This window comes from Helianthus annuus, chromosome 9 (genome assembly GCF_002127325.2).
Source record: "Helianthus annuus cultivar XRQ/B chromosome 9, HanXRQr2.0-SUNRISE, whole genome shotgun sequence".
In the NCBI taxonomy this organism is placed as follows: Eukaryota; Viridiplantae; Streptophyta; class Magnoliopsida; order Asterales; family Asteraceae; genus Helianthus; species Helianthus annuus.
In genome coordinates, this window is record NC_035441.2 from 3,853,042 (window position 1) to 3,879,636 (window position 26,595).

The window sequence follows — 26,595 nt, forward strand, 5'->3', positions numbered from 1 at the left end:
TTGGTGTTTATTTTGAAACATGAAGAGAGAGAGAAAGAATGGATGATGATGATGATGATGGTGACTTGTACATAAGAAAGAGAATAAGAGGACAAGCCTCTCATTTTTTTAATATATTCTATGTACCTTGTTTCAATATGTTTTTACCCAAATACCCTTTGAAGTACATATGAAGATAAACACTGCAATTTATTTAATTCAATAATGCTAGTTATTTTCTCAACCATTAGATCATCAAGATCAATGGTCATAATTGGGTTTCCTTAGTTTTCTCACTAAAAAATGATTTCCTATATATCCTTGCCCTATATATATATATATATATATATATATATATATATATATATATATATATATATATATAGAGGAGAAGAATCCGTTAGGAACCACCCTTTATTGTGAGAACCGCGAAAACCAGTGTGAACACAACCAAAAATACCTAAAAAAATATAAAAGAACACACAAAAAGGACAAACGGGTCAAATGGTGATGATATCACCATTTAAACTTGGTATTTAATGCTTTGTCTTGTTAAGTTCCATACTTACAGGTAACAATAATGTACGGGCATGCTTTGCCATGAATTAGCAAAAAGAGTTGCAAGGTATTGATAACGGTTCATTGCTTTGACCCCGCCAGGTATGTGCAATGGATCATACTCTTAGTAAGGGCTTATGGTCCCACTAAAGATGGTTGGGTCGGAATTAGATAATAGACCACCTCAAGTGAGGTATAACTAGTATTCGGGTAAATGGCCCTTAGAGCCAAGGAGATGTTTATAATATGAAATTATGATCAAATGAGTTTCAAAATACTATACCATTGGAAATATTTATGTCCTTAGGGACATAACTAATCTTGATGGGATAACGAGCTAAACATGCCCGCTTATTTTCATCTTAACTTTTAAAAGTTCGCCGGTTTAGAAAAAAAGGCTTAAATTTGACTAAAACGTCATCGAATAATGGGTTTGGGTAAACTACCTCCAAGGGTAGATTAGATAAGGAGTCATATGTTTGAGTGGCCCTAACGATAATTAAATATGGGAGACTTGAACAAGAAGGCTTAAAGCCTTTTAACGGGTCGTTTGGGTAAAGCGCCATACAAGAAGGTAATATAGAATTGTTAAGGTTTTGCCTAGAGTAACCAACCATAATTTAGGTTATGGTTGGAAGAAATGATGAAAAACTTGGTAAGAAAGTCGGAGGCATGAACTAGAATGCATAATGCCTCCTAACGGGTATGTTGGGTAATAAACTTTAAACTGAAGGAATGATTTGAAAAGCTAAAGGATCCGGCTCCGGATCAAGGTTTTGAACCTATAAATGTTGGGGAAAGTCCTAAAATGGTAAACTTGAAGTTGGGTCAAGTTGAGTGCAAAATTGTGAAATTTTAGCAAAAAAAATCGGACGTGGGTGAAAATTGCCAGTTCTGCAAACTTTCTGGAAAAGTGTTCCCTCCGCCCCATGTGGAGGAGACACATTAACCCTCTGCAATGCGCGGAGTTGTACAGTCAACAAAGGTCAATATTTTGCTCCCCCGCACCGCACGAGAGAGCTGGGCTGCCCCTCCGTGACGCGCGGGGGCACTCTTTTTCAGCGAAATTGTTTTCTTTGTTATTTTAAACGCGTTTAACCATTTAACTTAAACACTAATTGTTTTTAGTGTTTATGATAGGCTTTCGCTAAGGCGGGAACTAGACAGGTAGATGAACAAGCGCGCAAAGAACCGTACACTCCTAAACCGCCATTTCCTTGGAAACATCCTTTCGAGATAGTTAAAGCACGGTTGTATGTGATGATGATTTCAAGTCCAAAACCCTTTTAGTTTTCGGACTATAAGATTTGCAAAATAATCAGTTATGTCCGTTCGTCTAGGTGACCAGTTAACCCCGACTCGTAAGTTATTCGTTTAAAGAAATTATATATATATATATATATATATATATATATATATATATATATAGGGCAAGGATAAATTGAAAACCCACTTGAGTTGACTAAACCCTGAAAACCCAATAAAAACCATTGATTATGATGCATGGATGGCTAAGATTAATTTTGGGATATATGTTGTTTTTTCTCCCTTTCTCTCAATATTTAAATATATATGATGTACTTGAAGGGTAAAATGGGAAAAGTCTACTTCCATGTGTCAGATTTTTTATTTCTTTTGATGTAATTCTGTTTTTTTTTCATTTTTATATAAATAAGATTTTTTGTTTCTTTTTTATATATATCTGTATTTTATTACATAAAAAATGTAACATACATTTTTTAATTATCAATTTATGCCACATTTGTAATAACACACTTTATTTCTATAACATAAAATATTACACAGGAATGTAACATATAATTTTTATATGATCAAATGCACTTTATTTTCTGTAACGGACATTATTTCTGTAACACAAAAAAATGTAACAGACATTTTTGCTTTGATTGATTGTTACATTTCTAACACAAAAAAAATGTAATAACACACTTTGTTTCTGTGACAGTCACTTTGTTTTTACAATAATCTGGGAAAAAATGTAACAACACACTTTATATTTAGAACAGTCTAAAAAAGTATAACAATCCACTTTATTTTCAGTAACGTGCATTATTTATGTAACACAAAAAAAATGTAACATGCATTTTTTCTTTGATTGTTACATTTCGTAACTATGTTCAACATCAAACTTGTTTTGAATCATCTGAAACATCTGAAACATCATCTTCAAATTGTTTTGGTTGGTACAGATCTGAAACAAATTTTACACAAAAAATTGATGCAATCAATAATAAAAACAACAAACCCATAAAACAAGAACTTAAAAACCTCCATCTTCTTGAACAAAAAAAATTGCAGATCCACAAAACACAACAAAAATGCAGACTAAAAAAGTGTAGATTTGCAAACAAAGCTGAAAAAAACATACTTATTCACCTTCTTGAACAAGATCTGAAACAAATTTTACACAAAAAATTGATGCAATCAATAGTAAAAACAACAAACCCATAAAACAAGAACTTAAAAACCTCCATCTTCTTGAACAAAAAAATAGCAGATCCACAAACCACAACAAAAATGCAGACTAAAAAAGTGTAGATTTGCAAACAATGCTGAAAAAAAACATACTTATTCACCTTCTTGAACAAGATTTTCGAACAAACCCTTTCAGCCTCCTCAAAAATGTAAAAAAGATGTGTAATTTCACCGGATCTTTCCCTGGTTTCGAACAAAAACTTCAGCCTTCTCTTCGATATCTGATTCATCATCTTCTTCGTGTACGATTTTCTTCAAAATAAACCAAAGAGGATCCGTCTTCATGGGGTTTGAAAAGAAACATGATGGATCCAGATCTAGATCTTGACGGGTTTAAAAGAAACATGATGGATCCAGATCTAGATGGCGTCTACATGGATCTAATGCTCATCAGTTTCTCCGATTTCATTTTTGTTATTGTTTTCTCTATATTGGGTCAAGAGAGAGAGAGAGAGAGAGAGAGAGAGAGAGAGAGAGGGAAAAGTGTGCTAGAGAAGAGAGATGAAGGAGGAAATGAGATCTGATGAGTTTTGAAAAGATTTGGTGAGATTTAATGGTAGAGAGAGAAAATGGTATTAAATGAAAAAGATGATAAGAAGAAGAAAAGTCTGCGTGAAGACTTACACATTTCATTCAATCAAAAAGGTAAAAAGAAAATGACGAAAATGCCCTTGTCTCCTATCAAACTAACATCTAACGTGGATCAATCCTATCCACATGTGAGAGTTTCCTGGGTTTTCTTAACTGGAATGGGTTTTCTCATTATAATTAGCCTATATATATAGGGTCAGGATTTAGAGAAAATGGTAGAAAGTGTAAGAACGGTGAGAACGCTTATTAATCGTCCGATCAAAACAATCTATGGACTAGATTGACACGGTGGCATTTTAGTAAATAACAACAATTTTATTACGTGGACGCGCTTCATTAAGGGTAAAAAAAGTAAAAAACCATTTCTCAAATAAAACGCCATTGAAAAATAAAACGCCAAATACATACAAAACGCCAATTTTATCACTGGGTACTTTTTTCTGGGTTTTTATTTAAGCTCTCTGACTACAAAAACGTCAAAAAATATGAAACGCCATTATATATAACGCCAAAGCTTACATCAGGATAAATGTTAATTGCATTTTTTGTTACAAAAATAACATCCCTCCAAAACTACGCGACAAAAAAAAATTCTATAAATAGAAACGCTTCACCACCTTCCGTTTATCACACTAAAAAAACACAAAAAACACATAGTGGTTGCTAAAAAAATTTACAACTCAATGTAAAACGCCAAAAAATACAACGACGGCAAACATATTTTCTTTGATCCTCAGTAATGTTCTGCATGAAGCTTCATTGAATGATCTTTTACGTGAGTGTAGAAAGATTTTGCTGCATGAGATGGATAAAATTGAAAAAAGAGGGACCGATGACACCCATATGTCATACTGTCATCTTTGTTCCTGAAGAAAGTTTGGATGATAAGAAGAGACCTATACCAGTGTAAATGCTACTTTGGCCTCGATGATTATAATGAAGACGACAGGCAGATAGCATCCACCCACACGGGGTCGATCTATGTCTCCAACATCCACAAAGACACTTTAACACATGAACAAAGAAAATAAACAACGCGAAACCCAAAACGCCATTTATTTGTCACATTTCTTGTAGTTTCAAAAGAAAAAAGAGACTGATGACACTGAACATGTCTTCTACTTTGTTTTTTTTAATTTTCTTTATCTTTTGTTTGTTTTGTAATTTCAGTTAATAAACAACAAAAACAATATTAATGCCATAATGAAAAATATAATAAAACGCCAAAATTAGCAAATGCCTGTAAAACGCCATAATGCCATAAAAAAACACCCTCAAAAAACTACCAAACTATAATAAAATTAATTTGAACAACTAATATTATAAAAAAGCGTGAAACAATGTGCAAAGAATATAAAAATAAAAAAAAAGTCCAATAGTTATCTAACCGCCATTGGAAAACAAAACGCCATAATTACAGTCGTCAAAGATTTGACGTGTTACACCATAAAATAGTTGAGTCTGAAAACAAAACATGGTAAACTGCAAAAAACAGTAAAATGAAACGACGGAAAACATAATTACTAACATTTATTATATTTATTTATCTTTTTCAAAACGCCATAATTACCTGTCATACGCGGGAAAAAAAGTCAATATAAAAGAAGACCATGAGAACCCAAGCTCAAACACGCCAAAAAATTTGATTAAAACGCCACATATTGTCCAAAATGCCAAAAAATTTAAAAATGGCTAAGGTTATTGCATGGAGGTTTGAAAGGAAAGAGAAACGATTCATCATAAAGTTCTCTGATAGGAGAAGGGTAAAGGTAAGGACAATCAAAGCAATGCTTGGAATGAATGAAAATGTTCAGAAGGATATCCTGGCTCTTGGAGTTCTAATAGACAACGATTGTGAAAGAACGAGAACTGTAATAAAAAGACTGAAGAGAAAATTTCCGGCAGAAGATGATGATGATATTGAAGATACTCATATACCAAAACTTAGCAGTTGGGTATTGCATGAGGAAGAAGGAACACTTGAAGTGACTTATAAAAACGGGGTGCAATATTCAAGACCAATGGAAAAAAATGTTGAAGACAGGGTTGCTATCTATCATTGAACAACTCTGTGATTTAACACCTTCAAACGATCCAAAATCCAAGGATGCAGTCATATTCAAGAATAGGCTGTAGCAAAGAAGAGACGAGCTAATGGCGTTATACGCAAAAATGAAATTTGATGATGAAGAATCTAAAGAAAGTGAAGAACAAAGCGATGGGTACATCTCTGATGTAATCCCACCTACGGAAGACTATTAGTTTATTTTGATTTTCGTGTTATTGTAGTTTTATAAAATATTAATCTATGGTAATCAATTATTAACATACAAAACGCCAAAAATAACATGGAAAAAGCCATAACGCCAAAAAATTAACTATGTGACACAAAAAGAATTAATTCAACGAAAAGAAATCTGAGAAAAACAATAAAACGCCAAATAATTAATAATTCTACATAACACCAAAATTTATCTTGCATGCAAAAAAAAGCAGCTTGTCAAACGCGAAAATAGTGAAAGGAGAAGAATACTAAAAAGACAAAAAAACCCCTCGGACACTGATCATGCCCCGCGCCACGTGTTCGGCCAGGATGCGTTCTCATTGTTCTCACACTTTTTACCGTTTTCTCCTGATCCCGTTTCTATATATATATATATATATATATATATATATGACCTAATCATTTGAATATGTAAAATATTCGGAATAAAGAGTGTTACATATCAGTATCCATAAAATGCATGAATCAATCTCGTGTATCTATTTTATGTTTATGTATAATATAGATTGTTTCATACCAATGGGGTGGTGGTCCATTGGCAAAGGCAAAGCCTTTAAACACCTTGGGAGAGGGAGGTCTTGGGTTCAAGTCCCACAGAAGACAAGAATAAAAGAAATTTGTCGTTCCAAAATAATAATAAAGATGGTTTCAAAATATATAAACCTAACTTAGTTTTTAAGAAAAAAAGTAAAGCAGTCACATGAATATAAGAAAAAACATGTTTTGCAGGTAATGTATCCGTGATGAAGTTTACAATGCTAAGAAATGAAGTTCCGAAGTGTTTTCTAGTCGAAAGTTTGGTTTAGAAAGTGTTTTGGACGAGTTAGGATGAGTTTGGAAAAATTTCTAAGGCATTGAAGCAAGAAAATCACAAAACTTTATGTGAAAAATGGCCGCTCGCGCCACGTGAGGGGCATATGGCAACCAACACGCGCACCGTGGTCAACGAAAGTCAACCGGAGATAATTTAATAGTGTCGCGTTGCGTGACATCCTCGTCGTGCGACGCGACGAGGATTCTTTGATGCCCAGTTCAGTTTGTTGCCCGGTTTGATCAATTTCTTGCATTTGGTTCATCTACAGTACGTATTTTCCAGTATTTTGAGTCGTATTTTTGTATCATGAGTCTAATTTAGTAGTTTTGAGTCCGTTTTTGTATAGAGTCGGTATTGCTTTTGGTTTTTGCTTGTTTTCGTTTGTGCAGGTTTTAATCGTATCACCCGTACTCAATTCCATTCTGGTGATTTCGGAGCTATTTATCAAAAGTCAAAGCATTGCTCAAGTATACCGGTTGTTAGAGCCGATCGCGAATGAAATACTATACGATCGAAGCTGAATTCAACGAGATTTCAGAGCTTACACGATCATTTAACCAGCTAAGTCCTTTCTAATTTTCCCTTGGTCTTTTTATTCTATTTTAGTATTTTGAGTCGGTTTCTATTCCTACATTGAGGGCAATGTAGAGTTTAAGTGTGGGGACGAGAAATTGTCGTTTGATTCTGTATACTGAGTCTTGAGTCATAGAATTTGAAAAAAAAGAAAAAAATAGAAAATTTAAAAAATCCAAAAAACTTGTAAATATCTTGAAAAGATGATTTTTTGCAAATGAATGGAAGGTGATAGAAAAACTTTGATTGATTGGTTTTCAAAATAATAATAATAATATGAGTTAAAATAGGCGAAAAGACGTATTTTCTGTGATTATTTAAGAATACCATTAATTTAAATAATTAAGTCTTGTGGGTACTCATCTAAGATAAATAGGGAAACGAAACCACCAATAACAGTACAAGGAACACCGTTATAAGTTAAAACTGCTAGAATTTTTAACCATGTGAAAAAAATAAATAAATGAGCTAGATAAAATAACGAAGCCTATGGAATCTCCCTTGGGGATGGTGACCTTAATCAAGAATCCCTCTAGTTTAAGTTAGGAAAAAAGGATAAATTACCGAAGCTTATGCTATCGTTATTGGGGATGGTGACTCTGATTAGGACAACTTCTAAGTTAGGTATAAAATGTCTAGTGCTCAATAAAAGGAAAAAAAAAAGATAAAAATCTATAATTCTAAATAGTCTTGGTTTTCTCATAAGACGGTTAGGAAATAGTTAATTAACTATTTCTTTAGTTTCATAAGCTTGAGGTGGGAGTAGGTGGATCTGTGGCTTCCGAAGTGTGAGACCCTTTAGATAAAATCACGTGAACTTAATAATTGCATGAAAGGGGCCTGACAAGTCGGTAGTTGGGTTTAAGTGGATAAGTATACTGGTAATCGTGGTTAAACGTTTCTGAGTCTTTTAAATTAATATATCTAAATTCTTTTGAAATCAATGATTTTAGTTCTAATTCCATTCCAGAGTTTTCAATGACGAAAAAAGAGTAAGTGTGGGGATAATTGATGTGATGTAAATTACATCTGTTTCTATGTATTAGTTTGTATCATAATCTGAGTCGTGTTACCATTTGTCTTGTATATTATTGTTTGTTGTGTGCTTTGAAGGGTCCTGGAAGTGAAAACGAGCTAAAACGTTAAAGAAACAAGCACACGGGAGAAGGTTTGGGCTTATTGAAGGATTTTCACAGAAGGGAAATTGATATTTAAGGAGATGAGAAGATAGATAATTGAATTACAAATATGTAGGCGAAAATGATGAAGAAAACGGAGTTGAAACGAAGAAGTTACTGACAAAACGGTTTTGTCAGTTCGTATGTTGGTCGTGACGCGTGACCAACAGAGCCTAAGGAGCTCGCGCGACGCGGAGTGCAAGCTGGGTAGTGCGTAATAGTCAAGTTTTGAGCCTATTTGAACCCATAGTTAACCTTAATAACATTGGAGACTTATCCCAGATGAATTTTAGAGGTTCCATAGGTGATTTTGAGTGGAAAGAAGGTGTCGGGAGCTATTTTGACATTATGGGTTCGTGATTTTACTCTAGCAAACAGTTAGTTCGTTATTTTTCTTTAACTTTGTGTTTTTGGTTTGTTTGGACATGTTTTGCTTTATTTTGATGAATTTGCTACTGTTCTTGATTATGATTCTTTGCTAGAAACCTTAAACACTACTAGGAAAGATGAATACATGTTAAAGATTGAATTTATTGGTTTTGATTAATGTTTATGCATAATTATTAAAGTAAAGAATTGATTTATTTGATTCGGTGTATACGCGTATCTATTCTTGCGTGATTACATGTTTATTACTTCCCATGCTCCTTGTTGAATGTCGTTCATTGATAGGTTCATGTTAGATCATCTACTTTGTGTTTTTGATTAGTTTATGGTTTGCTACATAGTATCTATTGAAGTTATATTCGTGAATCAAGTAGTTCTAGGTGTTCAACTAATCTTAATATCCGCGAGGTGCAGGATTATCGGTTTGTCTAGGTTGTCAGATTGCTAGGGTTAGGTACTTTGTCAGAAGACCGCTTTAATTTCCCTTTCAATTCTTGCTTAACAAGTCGAACCAGGTTATCATAGTTACCTTAGATTTTTATACCGCGAGGGCAATTGTCAATTTAAGGTACTTTATTATTATAATTGGAAAGCCGAGTGGAATTCCATAATAACTGGTAAAATAACAGCTTGCTAGGTTTCCATAGGTGTTTTTTTGAGAAGGGTCAAGGGTCCTGTTCGGTTATGCGGTAAGTTTAATATTTCAAGATCCCCATTCCATAACATTGTCATACCAATAGAAAACCAATCCATGTCTTGTAGGATTCCAACCTAGGTGGTGTCCTTACCATCATCTGAATCAATCCAAAGTCTCAGTCTTTGTCTTAGTTTGTTTATTAGTTGGTTTTTAATTAGCTGTATTAGGTCATTAGTAAAACCCTCCTCAAACAACAAAACAAATTCAGTCATGTCAGTCTCAGATGAGTTAACCGAGTCTAGTATTCGCAATTAGAGAGTCTCCTGGGTTCGATACTTGGACTTACTTAGGTTATAATACATTGACCGGTACACTTGCCGCTTTGTGGTCTAGGTTTTAGAGAGTCTGTTTGTATAAATTTAAACTTATCGTGTCTAGTTTAGGTTAATATTAGTTAGTTTTTATTTGACCACTTTTAGCACATCACAACCCGAACACGACGCTAACCCGAAAATCGTGTCATACACCCGGACACGGCCCGAATATTTGCGGGTTGACCATCGAACCCGAAATTTTTTCCGTATATTAATATATTAAAACTAAAATTTGCTAAAAAAACACTAATGTATATAATACAATTACATTCAAATTAAAAAATCTTATCTCAATTCCTCTTTTTAAGTTAAAATTATGACATAAAAGACACACTCAATTTAGTTTATGACATAAAATATATTAAAAAAATATAATATTGAAGAAACACTGACCTATGTAGTGATTATGGGCTAGGACTTCAACGATTAGTGACCTGAACGCCTGGCTGCAAAACAGAAACACCGTTAGGACTCGTTACAGGAATGGGGTTATTCCTGTAACCACCCTCCGGCGTGAGAATAAGTCTCGGTTTGTGGAAGTAAAAGGAAATTGAGAAGAGCCAGTTATATGAGAGTAAGATGATCATACCTTATACGTTTACCTTTATTTATAGGTTTTCCATTAGGGTTTCCTCTAACCTAGGATATATTCCGATAAGTTAGAGATTTACATGATCTTCCCGAAAAGTTGGAGATTTGGTTGTGTAACTTCCATGCAGATATGGAAAGTTCTAGAATAATCATTTATATTTATATTAAAATAATAGGTTGTAACCGGGTCGGATTGACCGATGCGGGTCACACCTCGTCATGTCCCCCAGTCCGAGTTCATGGAAAGAAATCCATTAGCTCGGACTAAGAGAGAAAAAAGGAAAAGTTATTATACTACGTTTATTGCCAAATACGTTGTGCTTAGTGCCGTTATGTTTTGGGGAAATGACGGCAAAAAGATAGGATGTGACAGTTGGGTCATCATTGGGATGACAACCGCTCGGATAAAACTGACCGGAAAGAAACATACGACGATTAATGTTGCTGTTGTTTCTACTGAGGTAGCTGCCTCCCTTGGGCAGGTTATTTCATTGTCCGCCGGCATGACGAGCCCTGGACGTGCTCTGAAAAAGAGGAAAACGTTCGTTGTTCCCACCCTAAGTGCCTTCGAGGCGATACAAGCCGCTCATGCTTTCCCGATAAGTATGTACCTGCTGACCTGGGTTGCTGATGTGGTCTAAAAACTTTGTGTTTCTAAACTATTTCGTTTGATTTTGCAGGTACCTCTACGGGAGTAACAACTGGGGTTGCTACATCAACTCCTGTGGCAACTGTGGCATTGTCAGTGCCTGATGCCAGTATTGGCGTACCTGCGGAGCCCAAAACCCAGGCTTCCGCTACCGCTGCTATTAGCTGTGCCATGCCGCTTCCTACTCCTACCTTATCTGTAGCTGTGACCGTTGATCCAATTGTTGCACCTCGGACATGCGGCGTTGGTACATCCTTGTTTGATTCGCCCGTAAGTATTTTTTCTGTTGCTGAGAAAGAAGTTACCGCCGCATCCATGGCCCAGGAGGTGACTAGCCTTGGTGGTGCTGCTACTAGTGAGGCTGGGTGGTCAAGCAGCGGCATTGCTGATGATGGTGTCCGTCTGATTGATGACCTATTTTTACCGACCGTTTGATGGGATCCCAATGCTCAAGACAAACGCTATCAGCCGCAATGGAAAATCGCTGAATCTTCAAGGCTTATATTCCCCCCTGTTATTCAACACTGGGTTGAGCGGGCGTATCCCCCGGCCGAGGCGGCGTACGTGGAGGGGTTGAACAATGAAGATCTGATGAATTCTTCGATATCTGATTCTGTGAGCCTACCGCGAAGGCTAATGGAAATTCGTCGTAGATGGATGCATGATAACACCCAACTCCACTAAGCGCGGGCTACTATTCAAGAGTTGACGGATGATAAGCATCGCTTGGAGAGTCAACTTCAAACTGCTGGGTTGAAGGAAGCGAGGTTTTTGTCTGAGAAAAACAAGGCTGAGGAGGATTTGAAGAGGGTTACTGCCCATCTTGCTGAAGAAAGGATTATGTGGGCCCGCGATGTGGCGGAGAAAGACTGAGTTCTGGCTCAAGCCAAGAACATACAGGAAGAGTTGGAGCACAAGGCCATAGCGGAGGCCCAAAAGGTGAGACTTGAATTATCGACACAATTGGAAAAGTTCCGTGTTGACACTGATTTTGTGTCTCAGGTTCAGGAACGATACCAAGGCCTGACCGCCGAAGTAGAAGCCTCCCATACCAAAATTCGGCTACTTCAGGCGGAGCTAAAGGAGCGAGAGGGAAAGGTTAAGGAGCTCCAGGACCATTATGATGTTCTTGTTACCCAGAATAACAAGCTGGCTACATCTTCCGCTTCCCAGCTGAAGGAGGTTGAAAATGCATTGGCACAATCTAACGCCAAGGTGGACGAGTTGACTAGCCAGTTGGCGGCTATTCGCGGTGACAGGAACTGGTTGATAACTAATGGGCTGGTGGGGGAGTTTGAGTACTTACGCGAGTCGTCCCCCTTTACCAATCTGATCGATCGTCTCTCCGCCGCTGCTTATCAATCCGGACATCATGATGGTGTGTATAAAGGCTATATGGAGTGTCATCAGTTGGACAAGATACCTCCAGACTTCCACGCTGTCAAAAGCAAACTCCAAAGTGACATGTCAAATGCCCTTGAAGCGGCATACACCGAGCCGCTGCCCTGTTATGGCGATTTGATGGATAAAGTGAATGAAGATGGTATAGAGTCGTTGTGTTTGATGCTGGACCCCACGGAGGAATCTGAAGAGGAATGATAGATTTGTTTTGTTTGTTATGTACTTTGTGGCTTTGCTAATGACACTATTTGACTGGGGTTTGGTGCCCATGTCTGTTTTTTATTTGACAGCCATTTTAATGCTAATGCCATGATTTCTGACACCGCCGTATTTTGAAAGTATAGCTCTGTGACGTGTAATGATTTTTTTCTATTAATGCTTCTAACGTCATCACTGTCACGTCTTTTTAACCTCTCTATAAATTTGCCTTCCTTTTCCTTATTTGGTACTTAGATAGGATGGAGAGAAAAAGGTATAGGCAACGTCTTTCCGAAATCTTCCGAGTGTTGGATGCTGCAGATGGCTTACTCCAGTTGCAGAATCCGGTGACAAGGTCGATGCTTCGAAGAAGAAGGCCACTTCTCAATGTTGTGCCGGCCCGAGCAAACCGGGCATGCCAGAGCGTTGTTGTCGAGGACCCCCAGCCAATGGATCCTGGAATGCCGTCTTTGTCAGCTGACATTCTGACAGGTCTTATCCCGGTGGATCATGATCGGCGATGCCGTATTACGTACCAACGTCGCTCTGGTGGTCGCCTCGAGAAGCAACAGATGGACGGGTCAGGAATGGTGGTTCCGGTGGATGGTGAATCATCTGGCAAATTTGCCGTTGATCCAGCTACATTTGTTGATGGTGATGTGGTGCTGCATACCCCTGCAGTGGTGATGGCACCCAATTTCCATCAGTAGATGTTTTGAACATGTTCTGTTTTTTGGTTCCCATGTGTTGGCTTTTAACGACACGGACGAGTACTTGGTTTGTGTGAGATAGGTTACGTGTATGTAAAAATGCCTATCTGTTTTGTGGCGGTTTATGTATCTATTACCAAGATACCCGCCGTAAGCGCTGTATTTCTTAACCCTACGACTTGTGTAAATGAAAATATTTCGTGTTTAAGGGTGTTGTTTGTATTTTTACCGTTTGATGCATTCGTTGTGCGATGGTAACTCATGGTAAAAACAAAAGTAAATGTTTTTTTTATTAAACTTGGACTGAAGTAAAAACGGAAAGACACCGCTGAGGGTGAGTTACAATTGTGAACTGAGAAAAATAGTTAACTCTTGCTGTTAGGAGCAAGGTTTTACAGGTAGCATTTCCTTAACTGGGCGATGTTCCAACTGCGTGGTACTGGTGTGCCATCTAGTCGAGATAGGCGATAGGCCCCTTTACCCAGATCTTCTTGGATAACATAAGGGCCTTCCCAGTTTGGGCCCAGCTTGCCCGAAGGTTCCATCCTACTTGCTTCGTTGTCACGCATAACGTAATCTCCTGTTTTGAAGTTCTGTTTGGCCACTCGCTTGTTATAATACTTTTCCAGTGCTTTCTTGTATTTTGCTTCGCTGATGGCGGCTGCCTCGCACCTTTCCTCCAATAAGTCCAGGCCTTCCCTTAGAGATCTGTCATTGTCATCGCCTGTGTTGAGGCGGCGTAGCGACGGTAATCCCGCTTCAACGGGTATCATTGCTTCCGCTCCATAGGTTAGGCTAAACGGGGTTTCGTTGTTGCTGGTTTTGGGCATTGTTCTATGCGCCCAGAGGACATTTGGCAATTCTTCCACCCAGGAGCTTCCCTCGTGGCCTAGTCGTTTCTTGATGCTATCCAGCAAACTTCTGTTTGTCCGCTCTACCTGGCCATTTCCCTGGGGGTGTGCTACTGACGTGAAGATTTGTTGGATGTGGAGATTAGTGCACCATCCCTGGAAAATCCTGTCTGTAAACTGTGTTCCATTATCGCTCACCAGGTAGAGCGGTAATCCGAACCTGCACACTATGTGTTCCCAGAGAAATTTTTTGGCGTTGTCTGCCGTTATTTTGGCCAAAGGTTTAGCTTCCACCCACTTGGTAAAGTAATCAACCGCCATAATTAGGTATTTTAACTTTCCGGGGGCCGGCGGGAAAGGTCCTACGATATCCACGGCCCATTTCTGGAAAGGCCATGCTGCTGTCACCGGCACTAGGCTGTTCTTGGGCCTTATTGTTTGAGGAGCGAATTTCTGGCAGCTGCGGCATTTCCGTAGTTCTATGACGGCGTCTTCGTGCATCCCAGGCCAATAATATCCCGCGCTATGGATTTTGGCTACCACCGCCCGGGGTCCAGCGTGTATGCCGTATAGACCTGCATGGATTTCGCTGATGAGATACTTTGCCTCTGTTGGAGAGACACATCGAAGCAGTGGGCCCAGGTAAGACTTTCTGTATAGGATACCATTATTGATCTCATATTGCAATGCTTTCATTTGTATCTTCTGTGCTTCGCCCTTGGCGGGAGGTAGCTCCCCTGTTTCAAGGAAACGTAGAACCGGAGTGTACCAGCAAGGCTCTTCCGTTGTAACGGCAGAAACATTCCGCGGTTCAATTAAGCGTGTCTGCAGCGTTTCGACTTTGACTTCCTTTTCCATACCCGAGGTGGCGAGTTTACTGAGAGCGTCTGCTATCTGATTCTTGCCTCTATGTACGTGATTGAGCGTGACGTTGTCGAAAGAATCCATGAGTTCCTTTGTTTTCGCCAAGTATTTTGCCATTGATTCATCTTTGGCTTCGTACGTTTCGTTTACTTGATTGTTGACCAGCAGCGAATCGACATACGCGTCCACCCTTGCCGCTCCCATAGATTTCGCCATTCTCAGACCTGCTAGCAGTGCCTCATACTCCGCTTCATTGTTAGAACATTCGAAATCGAAGCGTAAGGCGTACATCAGCCTGATCTCATCTAGGCTTATCAACATTAAACCGGCTCCAGACCCCTTTCCACTAGATGACCCATCAGTGTATAGTTTCCAAGTCTGTCGGGCGGTACTGGATTCCGGGATGTCCTGGACAACTGGGTCTAAGATAGCTTCTCCTTCGGGTATTTCAGCTAAAAAGTCAGCAATTACTTGCCCTTAACTGCTGTTCGTTTCTGATATTCGATGTCCAAAGCGCCAAGTTCAATTGCCCACTTGGCCAGTCTGCCAGAAATCTCCGGCTTGTGCAGGACTTGTTGCAGTGGATAATTGGTTAGGACCTGTACACGGTGCGCCTGGAAATATCTTCTAAGTCGCCGTGTGGCGTGTATCAATGCCAGGACCAGCTTTTCCAACGTGGGGTACCGCGTTTCGGGTCCCGCTAATACCCGACTGATGTAATATATCGGTGTTTGTCTTCCATCCCGTTCAACCATGAGCACAGCGCTTACTGCTGTATGTGCTATCGCTAAATACATCTTTAACACCTTGCTAGGCCTTGGTGCTGTTAGCATGGGTAATCCTTCTATGAAGCGCTTCATGTCTTGCAAAGCTTGTTCCGCTTCATTGGTCCACTTGAAGTTTTTCTTGTTAAGGCAATCTTTCAACGTTTTTATGAAAGGCAGGGATTTCTCGGCATGTCTTGCCAAGAACCTGTTGATTGCCACTAACCGCCCATTCAGGGCTTGAGCTTCCTTCAATGTTCGTGGGGAAGGCATCCGCGTTATGGCGGCCACCTTTTCCGGGTTGGCTTTGAAGCCATCTCGGGTGACTACTACCCCCAGGAACTTCCCTTCTTCCACCCCGAAAGAGCATTTCTTTGGGTTTAATTTGATGTTATACTCTCTAAGCCGCTGAAAAGTTTCTTCGATGTCTGCTAACATTTGCTTTTCTTCCCTGCTTTTAATTACAAGGTCATCGACATAGACCTCCAAATTTCATCCGATTTGTGTCTCGAACACCTTGTCCATGAGTCTCTGATAGGTAGCTCCGGCGTTCCGTAGACCAAAAGGCATTTTTGTGTAACAAAAATGCCCACATCGGTATGAAACGTTGTTTTTTCTTCCTCTTCTTTGGACATCTTGATCTGGTGGTACCCTTTGTAAGCGTCCAGGAAACATTTGAATCGGTAGGGTACCAAGGAATCGACCTTTAAATCAATCTTGGGCAGCAGGTACGCGTCTTTAGGGCATACCTTATTTAGATCTTTGAAATCAATACACATTCGCCATGTGCCATCTGGCTTTTTTACCATAACCGGGTTGGATATCCATGTATGGTATTGCGTTTCCCTGAGGATTCCAGCTTCCACTAATTTTCGTACTTCTTTGACGACTGCTGCCCGTCGGTCCGGGGCCATGCTACGTTTACCCTGTGCAACCGGCTTAACGCCTGGGAGCGTTGCAAGTTTGTGTTCTGCTTTATCACGGGGGACTCCTGTCATGTCAGAATGCTCAAAAGCAAAGATGTCCACATTTCTTTTTAACAGTTGCTTCAGGTCGTTTCTAACTTCTGGAGACAAAGTGTCCCCGATTGTGACCATCTGGTCTGGATGGCGTGTGCTTAGTACCCATCTTTCTGGGCCCGTGGCTCCGGTGGGCCCTTGGCGGCATCTTTTGGTACTCAGTACTTCTCCAATTTTGTCATGAAACACAGTAGCGATACCTCGCGGTGTAGGAAACTTCATGAAACCTCTTGCCGTGGAGACTATGGCATCCAATTTTCCCAGGGTGAATCTTCTGATTATCACGTTGTGGTATGACTCAGCGCGAACCACAAGGAAGGTCAGGAGTATGGTTCTTTCTTTAGGTGACTGCCCGAAAGTTACCGGGAAAGTGATTTGACCGATAGGGTCAACCTTTTCCCCTGTGAACCCTTTGATGGGTGCGTGTACTGATTCAAGCAACTTTCTATCTTCTGGTTGCATTCTGTTGAAGCAATGTTCATAGATAATGTCTTCCGAGCTCCCAGTGTCGACCAGGATTCGCCTCATGTGGTAGTCTCCTACTGACGCGGATATGATCAGGGCATCTGTGGTGAGGTGCAAGTCCTCCATTCGAGGTTCTATGGTCATTGTTGCCAACATCCAAGGTTCGAGCGTGGAGAAACTCCGTTTTGCCCCCTTCCCATATCCGCGTGTACCATGTTCAATTCACGCGGCCTCTTGCCTGCCGCCTTGTCATTTTCTTCCTTGACGACCGGCGGGCCTTGCTTGATGTCTCGTACTAGGTGTGCCAATTTGCCCGACTTTACAAAATATTCGATCTGTTTCTTAAGCTGAAAACAATCGTTGGTGTCATGCCCGCTCCCTTTGTGGTACTCACAGTATTTACTCGTATCCTTGTTAGGGTTGTATTTCAATGGTTTTGGTGGGTTAAGCCTGAGGTTTTCTGAGGCTAAAATTTCAGCCGGTGTCTTGCTTAAGTTGGGGTATTCGGATCGAGGTTTCGACGGCTCATTCCTTGAATAGGAGTTTCGGTGTCTGTCATACCGCGCGTCTTTGTCGTTTCTCTGGTATCGGTCTCCCCTGCTTTTGCTTTTAGATCCCCGGTGATCTTTTTCCTCCTGGTTCTTTAGGGCTTCTTTCTTCCTATTGGCTGCGTGGCTAGCTGCTACCGCCTTCTCTTGTATGACGTATACTTTGGCTATTCGAAGTATTTCATCAATTGTTGGGGGTACGCCATCCCTTCCATGTAGCGTTCTCAGTAACTCGTCATCATTGACCCCCTGGAGGAAAGCTCCACATGCCAGATCATTCGTCACGCCCGGGATCGCCAGGCTTTCCTTGTTAAATCTGATGATAAAGTTTTCTACCGTCTCATAATCTCGCTGACGGATGTGGAGGAGCTCGTTTCTATCTTTCGTGTGTCTGCGCTGCTGGCTAAACTGTAAGATAAACTTTGATTCTAAATCTTCAAAGCTGTCTATTTCACCTGTGGGCAGGCTATCCCACCAAACTCGGGCCGCGCCCACTAGCGTTTGTACGAACATTTTGCACCATAATGGCATGGACCAACAGGCCACTTCGCTGGCGCTCTTGAATAAGTTGAGATGATCATCCGGGTCGGTGAGACCATCATACTTGCCAACCGTTTGGGGCATCTTGGGTTTTTCCTTGATAGGAGCCTCGGCGATCCTTCGAGTGAATTTAGACCGGAACGTCGCGTCTATCGGCTTGTACGGTCTGGTAAGTTCATCCTCTTCCACATTTATAGGCTGTGCTGGTGGGGCGTCCATACCCGGGGCAGTTCCCACTATAGGGTTGGAGTTTCCTATTGGGGACACTCGGGGCCTGACCGTGTTTCCCTTGTCGTACACAGGCTCAACCGTAGGCGGAGTCTGGGTATAAACCGGTTGTGGCGTTGGGACATTCCACCAAGGCGGCATGTAAGCCGCGTATGGCGATTGAGTGCTACCCTGCGCTGTTCCCTGGAGCGGATACGCCGAACCCCTGTACGAGGGTAAATACCCATAAGGGGGCGCATAACAATACCCAGGGAAGTATACTTGGTTTCCTGGTGTGACTGGGGCGTTCATAATTCCGGTCGGCATGACGACCGGCTGGTGAGGCGGTGTTGATAATGCTGCCGTGAGCGCCGCTGAGTATAGCGGTGGCATCGAGTTGGAAATCAGAGGTTGATAGTATTGAGGCATGCTAGTTTGTGATGCGATGGTGCTGGGACTCGCCGATGTGATAACAGGGATGGAGGAGAGGCGTGAAGACTGTGCGTTAGTGGTTGTTGCTGGGGTGAACATATTACCGTTAGCTCCCCCCAACTCCCTTGGTTGCAGTTGTGAGGGCATGTAAAGAAACGGACTCGTCACCACAGTCTGGGAAGAGACGGTGGTGATGTTGTCAAAACCTGGCGGTGGTCCTTCTGCCTCGAACTCTGGGTCCAGCGACCTCGTAACGGCTGGGGAAGACTGTGTGGTGGCACCGAGGCTCACCCCCAACGTCAGGTTATTGTTTGTCATCGTTTGATCTGCTACGTTCTGATCACTTGCCATGAGGTTCTGTCAATGAATAGGTCCCACGGATGGCGCCAATGAAGAAACACTGACCTATGTAGTGATTATGGGCTAGGACTCAATGATTAGTGACCCGAACGCCTGGCTGCAAAACAGAAACACCGTTAGGACTCGTTACAGGAATGGGGTTATTCCTGTAACCACCCTCCGGCGTGAGAATAAGTCTCGGTTTGTGGAAGTAAAAGGAAATTGAGAAGAGCCAGTTATATGAGAGTAAGATGATCATACCTTATACGTTTACCTTTATTTATAGGTTTTCCATTAGGGTTTCCTCTAACCTAGGATATATTCCGATAAGTTAGAGATTTACATGATCTTCCCGAAAAGTTGGAGATTTGGTTGTGTAACTTCCATGCAGATATGGAACGTTCTAGAATAATCATTTATATTTATATTAAAATAATAGGTTGTAACCGGGTCGGATTGACCGATGCGGGTCACACCTCGTCAAATATGTTATAAATAAAGGCTCCCACTATAACTCCCTAAATAGGTTAAACAGGTTAACCCGTCAACCCGACCGAGTTAACCCGAACCTGACCCGTTTAGCTAAACAGGTTCGTGGGTTCAATTTGAAATTGACCCGAACCCTTTTTAGACTAAACCTAAACCCCCGAATTTCATGTTAGGTTTGTGTCGTATTTTCGGGTCGCGTCCACAATTCACAGCCCTAATTTTTACGTCTATTTTTTCCCTGTTTTATGACTCCGTTGCAACATGCTGGTGTTAGATCGACTCAATTATTGTTTTCTATGCTTTATGTTTCGCTTGTATGGTTCAACGTTTCTACATCTACTTTTTGTTATGTTATATTTTTTTTCGTTTTTTATTTTTTATTTTTTATTTAATATGAGCTTTTTTTGGTATTGGTAGTCACTGATGGTGCAACGCCACTGGTACTACCTGACACGATTTTACGCCTCCATCATAACCCGGGTGAGGTTAATACCAGTTAGACATAAAACTTAACATCTAAAACATTTTTAATTTTTAATAAAGTAAAAAAAAATGCGGGCACACACTCCACAGTCCACAGTGCCTTAGAGAAATTATAAATTGTTAAACCAAAATCTCTCACCACCGTTTGTTATAAATATTCTCTCCATAGCTAAACCCTAAGCATAAGCTCAATTCATCATCTTTTCTACAAGACCCACATAACAAATCAACTTTCCTCAAAAACCCACAAATCTTTTTCAATTTTCTTGAATAAAGTTGAAACCTTTATTGCAAAATGGTGGTAAAGAAGCCAAGAATAGTGATAGTTGGGGCTGGAATGGCTGGCTTAACAGCTGCAAACAAGCTTTACAAAAAAGGGGCATTTGAGGTTTGTGTTGTTGAAGGTGGGAATAGAATTGGGGGGAGGATTAACACCTCAGAGTTTGGTGGTGATAGAATTGAAATGGGGGCCACTTGGATCCATGGAATTGGAGGTAGCCCTGTTTATAAAATAGCTATGGAATCCAATTCCATGGAATCAGATGAGCCTTGGGAGTGTATGGATGGGTTTCTTGATGATCCTATCACCATTTCTGAAAATGGGTTTGTCTTAAATCCATCTTTAGTTGATCCTGTTTCAAATCTTTTCAAGAATCTTATGGATTTTGCTCAAGGAAAAAGTAATGGAATTGGGAATGGTGGGCAGGATGGGAATTGGCATGGGAATGGGAATGGGAGTGTTGGGTCTTTTCTTAGAAAAGGTCTTGAAGATTATTGGAGATTGGAATCAAGAAAGGAAAAGGAAGAGGTGAATGGGTATGGGAATGAGTATGGGAATGGGAATGGGAATGGGTATGGGTATGGGAATGGGAATAGGAAGATGTTGGAAGAAGCAATCTTTGCAATGCAAGAAAACACTCAAAGGACATACACATCAGCTAATGATTTGTATAATCTTGATTATAATGCAGAGAGTGAGTATGTTATGTGTCCAGGTGAAGAAGTCACCATTGCTAAAGGATACTCAAGCATTATACAATCATTAGCATCTGTTTTACCATGTGGGGTCATTCAATTAGGGAAAAAAGTGTGTAAAATTGAGTGGCACCCTGAAAGTGATGTTCAAACAATAGAAAATGGTCATGATGATACAAGACCAGTGAAACTACACTTTCTTGATGGCACAATAATATCAGCAGACCATGTTATTGTCACAGTCTCATTAGGTGTACTCAAAGCCGGAATCCATGATTCCGACGATTCGGGTATGCTTAAATTCAGTCCACCGCTTCCGAATAACAAAATCGAAGCCATTTCAAGACTTGGGTATGGTCTTGTTAACAAGCTTTTCATGGAACTAAGCCCCGATTTTACCGACCAATTCCCGTTTCTACAACTGGTATTCCATCGAAGCGATTCCGAAGTTAAGAATCCGAAAATCCCATGGTGGATTAGAAGAACGGCTACGGTGTGGCCGATTTATAAGAAATCGAGAGTGTTATTATCTTGGTTTGCAGGTGAAGAAGCGCTTAAGCTCGAAACACTTTCGGATGAAGTGATTCGTGATGAAGTCTCCACAACTTTATCGACGTTTTTATCGAATTCATCCGATTCCCATGAACAGTGTAATGGGAATGTGATCGAGAACTCGTCGAAAGTGAATCTTGTTAAGGTTTTAAAGAGTAAATGGGGGAATGATCCACTGTTTTTGGGTTCATATAGTTACATTGCAGTTGGTTCAAGTGGTTGTGACATGGACACATTGGCTGAGCCATTGACCAAAAGTGGTTCACACCCACTTCAAATCCTTTTTGCAGGAGAAGCAACACATAGAACTCATTATTCTACAACTCATGGTGCTTATTTTAGTGGGATTAGAGAAGCCAATAGGCTACTTGAACACTATCAATGTATGGATTAGAATTATAATACTATGGAGGAGGGTTATTTTGTAATTTTGTTATTTTGTAATTTTATAATTTCCTTATTTCTATTTTTTTTTTAAATTACCCTTTTTCTGTAGTGATCATCTTTCTCAATGTTGGGGAATGAAAGGGAGAGATGGAGACATTTGCAAGATGGGTGGGTTATAAAGAAGCTTCTTTTTAGTTTTCTATTAATCTTGTTTGATCTCTTTGGATTTGTTAATAAAGAAGCTTTTTTTTAGTTTTCTATTAATCATGTTTGATCTCTTTGGATTTGTTAATTATGTTTCTAATCATCTTTAATAAAGCCTCTTTCTCCAAAAGCAAAATTCTCACACTCAAGCAAAACTCTCATATTAATATTATCTTGTACATTTATGCATTATCGTTTTTGCGCAACTCATTTTGTATTTTGAGCTACGAAAGAAAAGATTTTAGATCGCCTTCTTTTATCTACGCATAGACTTGTACTGTATAGTATAGTAATATACAGAATGTTATATATATAATAAGATTAATAAATAGATCCGAGTTTGGGACAAAGGATAACTTATCTTTACCGTTTCGATAAGTTATAAAGAAAGCTTTTGATCTCATTAGTTTGGATGTTGCTGTCTTGTTTGTTTTCTTTCTCTTCATAGTTGGTTTCTTATGTATCCTTTTCTAAGCAAGATAGTTTTATAAGAAAGGGTGGTAATTGATACAGCATTACATTATTATTATTATTATTATTATTATTATTATTATTATTATTATTATTATTATTATTATTATTATTATTATTATATTATTATTATTATTATTATTATTATTATTATTACTATTATTATTATTCCAAATTAGATGAGTACTAATAAATAATGTATGAATATATTACTACAATCCTACGTGGGAAGGTCACAATAATAGTACAACGTTGCAGCATGAAATCAGCCTCAGATGTGATCATGTGGATGACCAATAGGATGGATGGTCTGGTTTTGTTTTGAGTTAATAATGAAGACAATCAGAGATGTTTATAGCCATTAGATTCACTGATATACTAGTAGTGTGGGACCCACTGCCCTTTGATTGGTCTTATTCCATACAACATGGAATACATAGTTGGAGATAACTCCAGTCCAGTGGATGAAAATCAATAATTTTGTTCCCTCCCCCAAATATGCCCTTACACATAGTACACTGCAACTGAGGTCTGCACCATTTCTTTTTAGAGGTTCTGAGTCAGTTAGGTTAGGGAAACACTATTGTAATGTTAATAGTTTTTGACCATTAAATTTATTTTGTATGATTTTTGAGGTTCTGAGTGAGTCAATAGGTTAGGGAAACACTATTGTAATGTTAGGGTGGACGGTGTGGTTTGCGGTGACTCATTCGGTGAGTGGAGTCACCGATCGGTGACCACACCCTCGTGATGAAGACCATCGGTGAGTGGTGTTTTGGTGAGCCAAATCGGGGTATAGTCACCGATTTGATTGATGAGAAAGGTGTGCCATTTTCGACCGTTGCATATATTTTTTTGACCGTTGCTTATTTTTTTTGACCGTTGCCATATTGAACATCGCATAAATTTTTTTGACCGTTGCATGTTTTATATAAAACCCACAATTTTTAATCAATTTAAAACACACAACTCTTCCAAAACATCTCTTTCTACACCCACAAACACCATGGATAAACAAAACAAAGGTGAACCCAAGAAAAAAGGTTCCGCTAGCCGAGGATCGGATTCAAGAAAAAAGGTTTCGCAAACGAGACAAGGTGATTTTAGAGGTCCGAGTGCACCGGTTCAAACCTCCTACGGATATTCACCAATCTCTCAACCTCAATTTTTTTACCCCCAAACTTCACAACCAACTTTTTTTAGCACCCAACCTAATTTTCCGCCACAAATATTTTCACACCCAAACTTCACAACCGAGTTCGATCCATTTGCATTTAGGACCCCGCCAATTCAATCACCAAGAGAGAATGTCGAGCGCCCACTTCCTATTTACGATGAAGACCAAGATGTAGAGGTTGTCCCCGAAACACAACATTTGGATGTAGATAGTGACGAGGACGAAGAAGAATATGAGGATGAAGACGATGATATTGGTGAAGCAAGTGAGCCGAAACAAAAGGGAGTCAAGGCGGAGCGTCAAACTTGGACGAAAAAACATGAAGAGGCCTTAGCCAAGACATGGGTTCATTGTTCTTTAAACAAGAAACAAGGAAACCAACAAAAAGGGGACAATTTTTGGAAAAAAAGTTCTCGACCATTACAACGAAACGGTCGGCGGAAGTACTCAAACAGTTCATCAAGTACGTTCAAAATGGATGCCTATGTTGACTAAGATAAACCACTTCAACGGTCTTTGGCATCAAGCGGTAATATTTTATTTGAACATTTAAAAAATATTTTCCATAACATTGTTTATGTTTAATTTTTTTTACTTTATATTTGTTATCTATGTAGGATCGTATTCGTGGTAGTGGGTGTAGCGACCTCGACATCATGAATAGGCCTTTAAGTGATTTCAAGCCCAAATATCCGAGTGGTTTTCAACATATTGAGGCATGGGAGGTCGTTCATAAACATGACAAATGGGCATCGGTACCATTGTTGGGTGAAGATAGTGGAAGTTCGGGACAAAAAAAGAAAGTCGTTCGATTCGGATAACTACAATACGGGTACACCGGGAACTGAGTTCAATAGCGATATACCGGACATAAACGTAGACCCCTCACCATCAAGACAAAAAAAGAAAGAAAAGAGGCCTGCAACATCATCAAACGATAGCAAAGAGGCCCTCACCGAGAAGCTCGCGCAATACACTCTTATGAAAGAAGAAAAAAAGCACGGGCGATAGAGTTGACGAATATAAGAAAGAAACGCGAGGAAGACACCATAGCGTTAGTGGCAGAACAACGCGACGCGGAGAAACAACTTATGTATGATCGAGATTTGAAGACATTTACTGAGCCACACGACCATGTTCCACCCGAGGTGTTGCCATTTATTCTGGCGAGGAAACGAGATATCGCAAAAAAAAAAAATATAATTGGCCATCAATTTCTAAATATTAGGTTTATTATGGTTTAATTTTTTAGTTTTAAATGTAATGTGTTTTTTTTAATTAAAAGTACTATTACTTAGTTTAAAATATGTTTTATTTATTTATGCATAGTTTATAATTTCTAGAAAATAAAAAATATATATCTCAAACACCCTAGAGTGATTGAATCATACCTAGTGGTTGAGTGCAAAATGAGGAGTGGAATGGGGAGTTGACATGACATAATATTATTGGGTAGAGAATCACTCAATCACCCTAGAGTGATTAGCCATACCCCCCCCCCCACCCTTAATAGTTTTTTACCATTAAATTTAGAGTGAATTTCAAGGATTGTCCTTTATTTTTATACTCATTTTCAGGGTTGTCCTTTATTTTCCAAATTGATGAGTTTTGTCCTTTATGTTTATATATCATACACGTTTTGTACTTTATGTCTAACCTAGTTAATTTTTTAAGTTAAATTTGGTCATGTGCTTTGCACAAGAGGGCATTTTTGTCAATTCAAAGATTGAAGAATCTTTGAGCTGTAAATCTGCCGTTGAACTTACCTTTGAATTGACAAAAATACCCTCATGTGCAAAGCATATGACCAAATTTAACTGAAAAAACTAACTAGGTTAGGCCTAAAGAACAAGACGTGTATGATATGAAAACATAAAGGACAAAACTCGTCAATTTTGAACATAAAGGATAACGCCTGAAAATGGGTATAAAGATAAAGGACAATCCTTGAAATTCACTCATTAAATTTATTTTGTATGATTAAAAGAAGAGTAAAATACCAAAATGGTCCCTGAGGTTTGGTCACTTTTTGGCACTTTAGTCCAAAATTCAAACCTTTTGAATTTGGATCCTTGTGGTTTCATTTTTTTTTCCATTTTCATCCAAAAGCAAAATCTGATCAGATTTTTCAGTTAACATCCAGTTTTTTTTTGTTTTTTTTGTCTTTTTCTTCCCTTCTAATAAAGGACAAAATAATCAGATTTTTTAATTTGTTATAATAAAACGTAAAAAGAACATTTTGCCCTTCATTAAAAGGGAAGGAAAAAAGACAAAAAGCTGGATGCTAACTGAAAAATCTGACCAGATTTTAATTTTGGATGAAAATGACAACAAAATTGAAAGCACATGGATCTAGATTCAAAATGTTTGAATTTTGGACTAAAGTGGCAAAAGTGACCAAACCTCAA

General features: G+C 39.3%; 1 protein-coding gene across 1 annotated transcript; it reads left to right on the forward strand.

The window, feature by feature from the left end:
• Positions 1-20,585: 20,585 nt before the first annotated feature.
• On the forward strand, positions 20,586-22,593 carry LOC110877041 (probable polyamine oxidase 5). Its single transcript, XM_022125198.2, has one exon. The coding sequence runs from the start codon at positions 20,717-20,719 to the stop codon at positions 22,340-22,342; it is 1,626 nt and encodes a 541-aa protein (XP_021980890.1). The 5' UTR covers positions 20,586-20,716; the 3' UTR covers positions 22,343-22,593.
• The last annotated feature ends 4,002 nt before the right edge of the window (positions 22,594-26,595 follow it).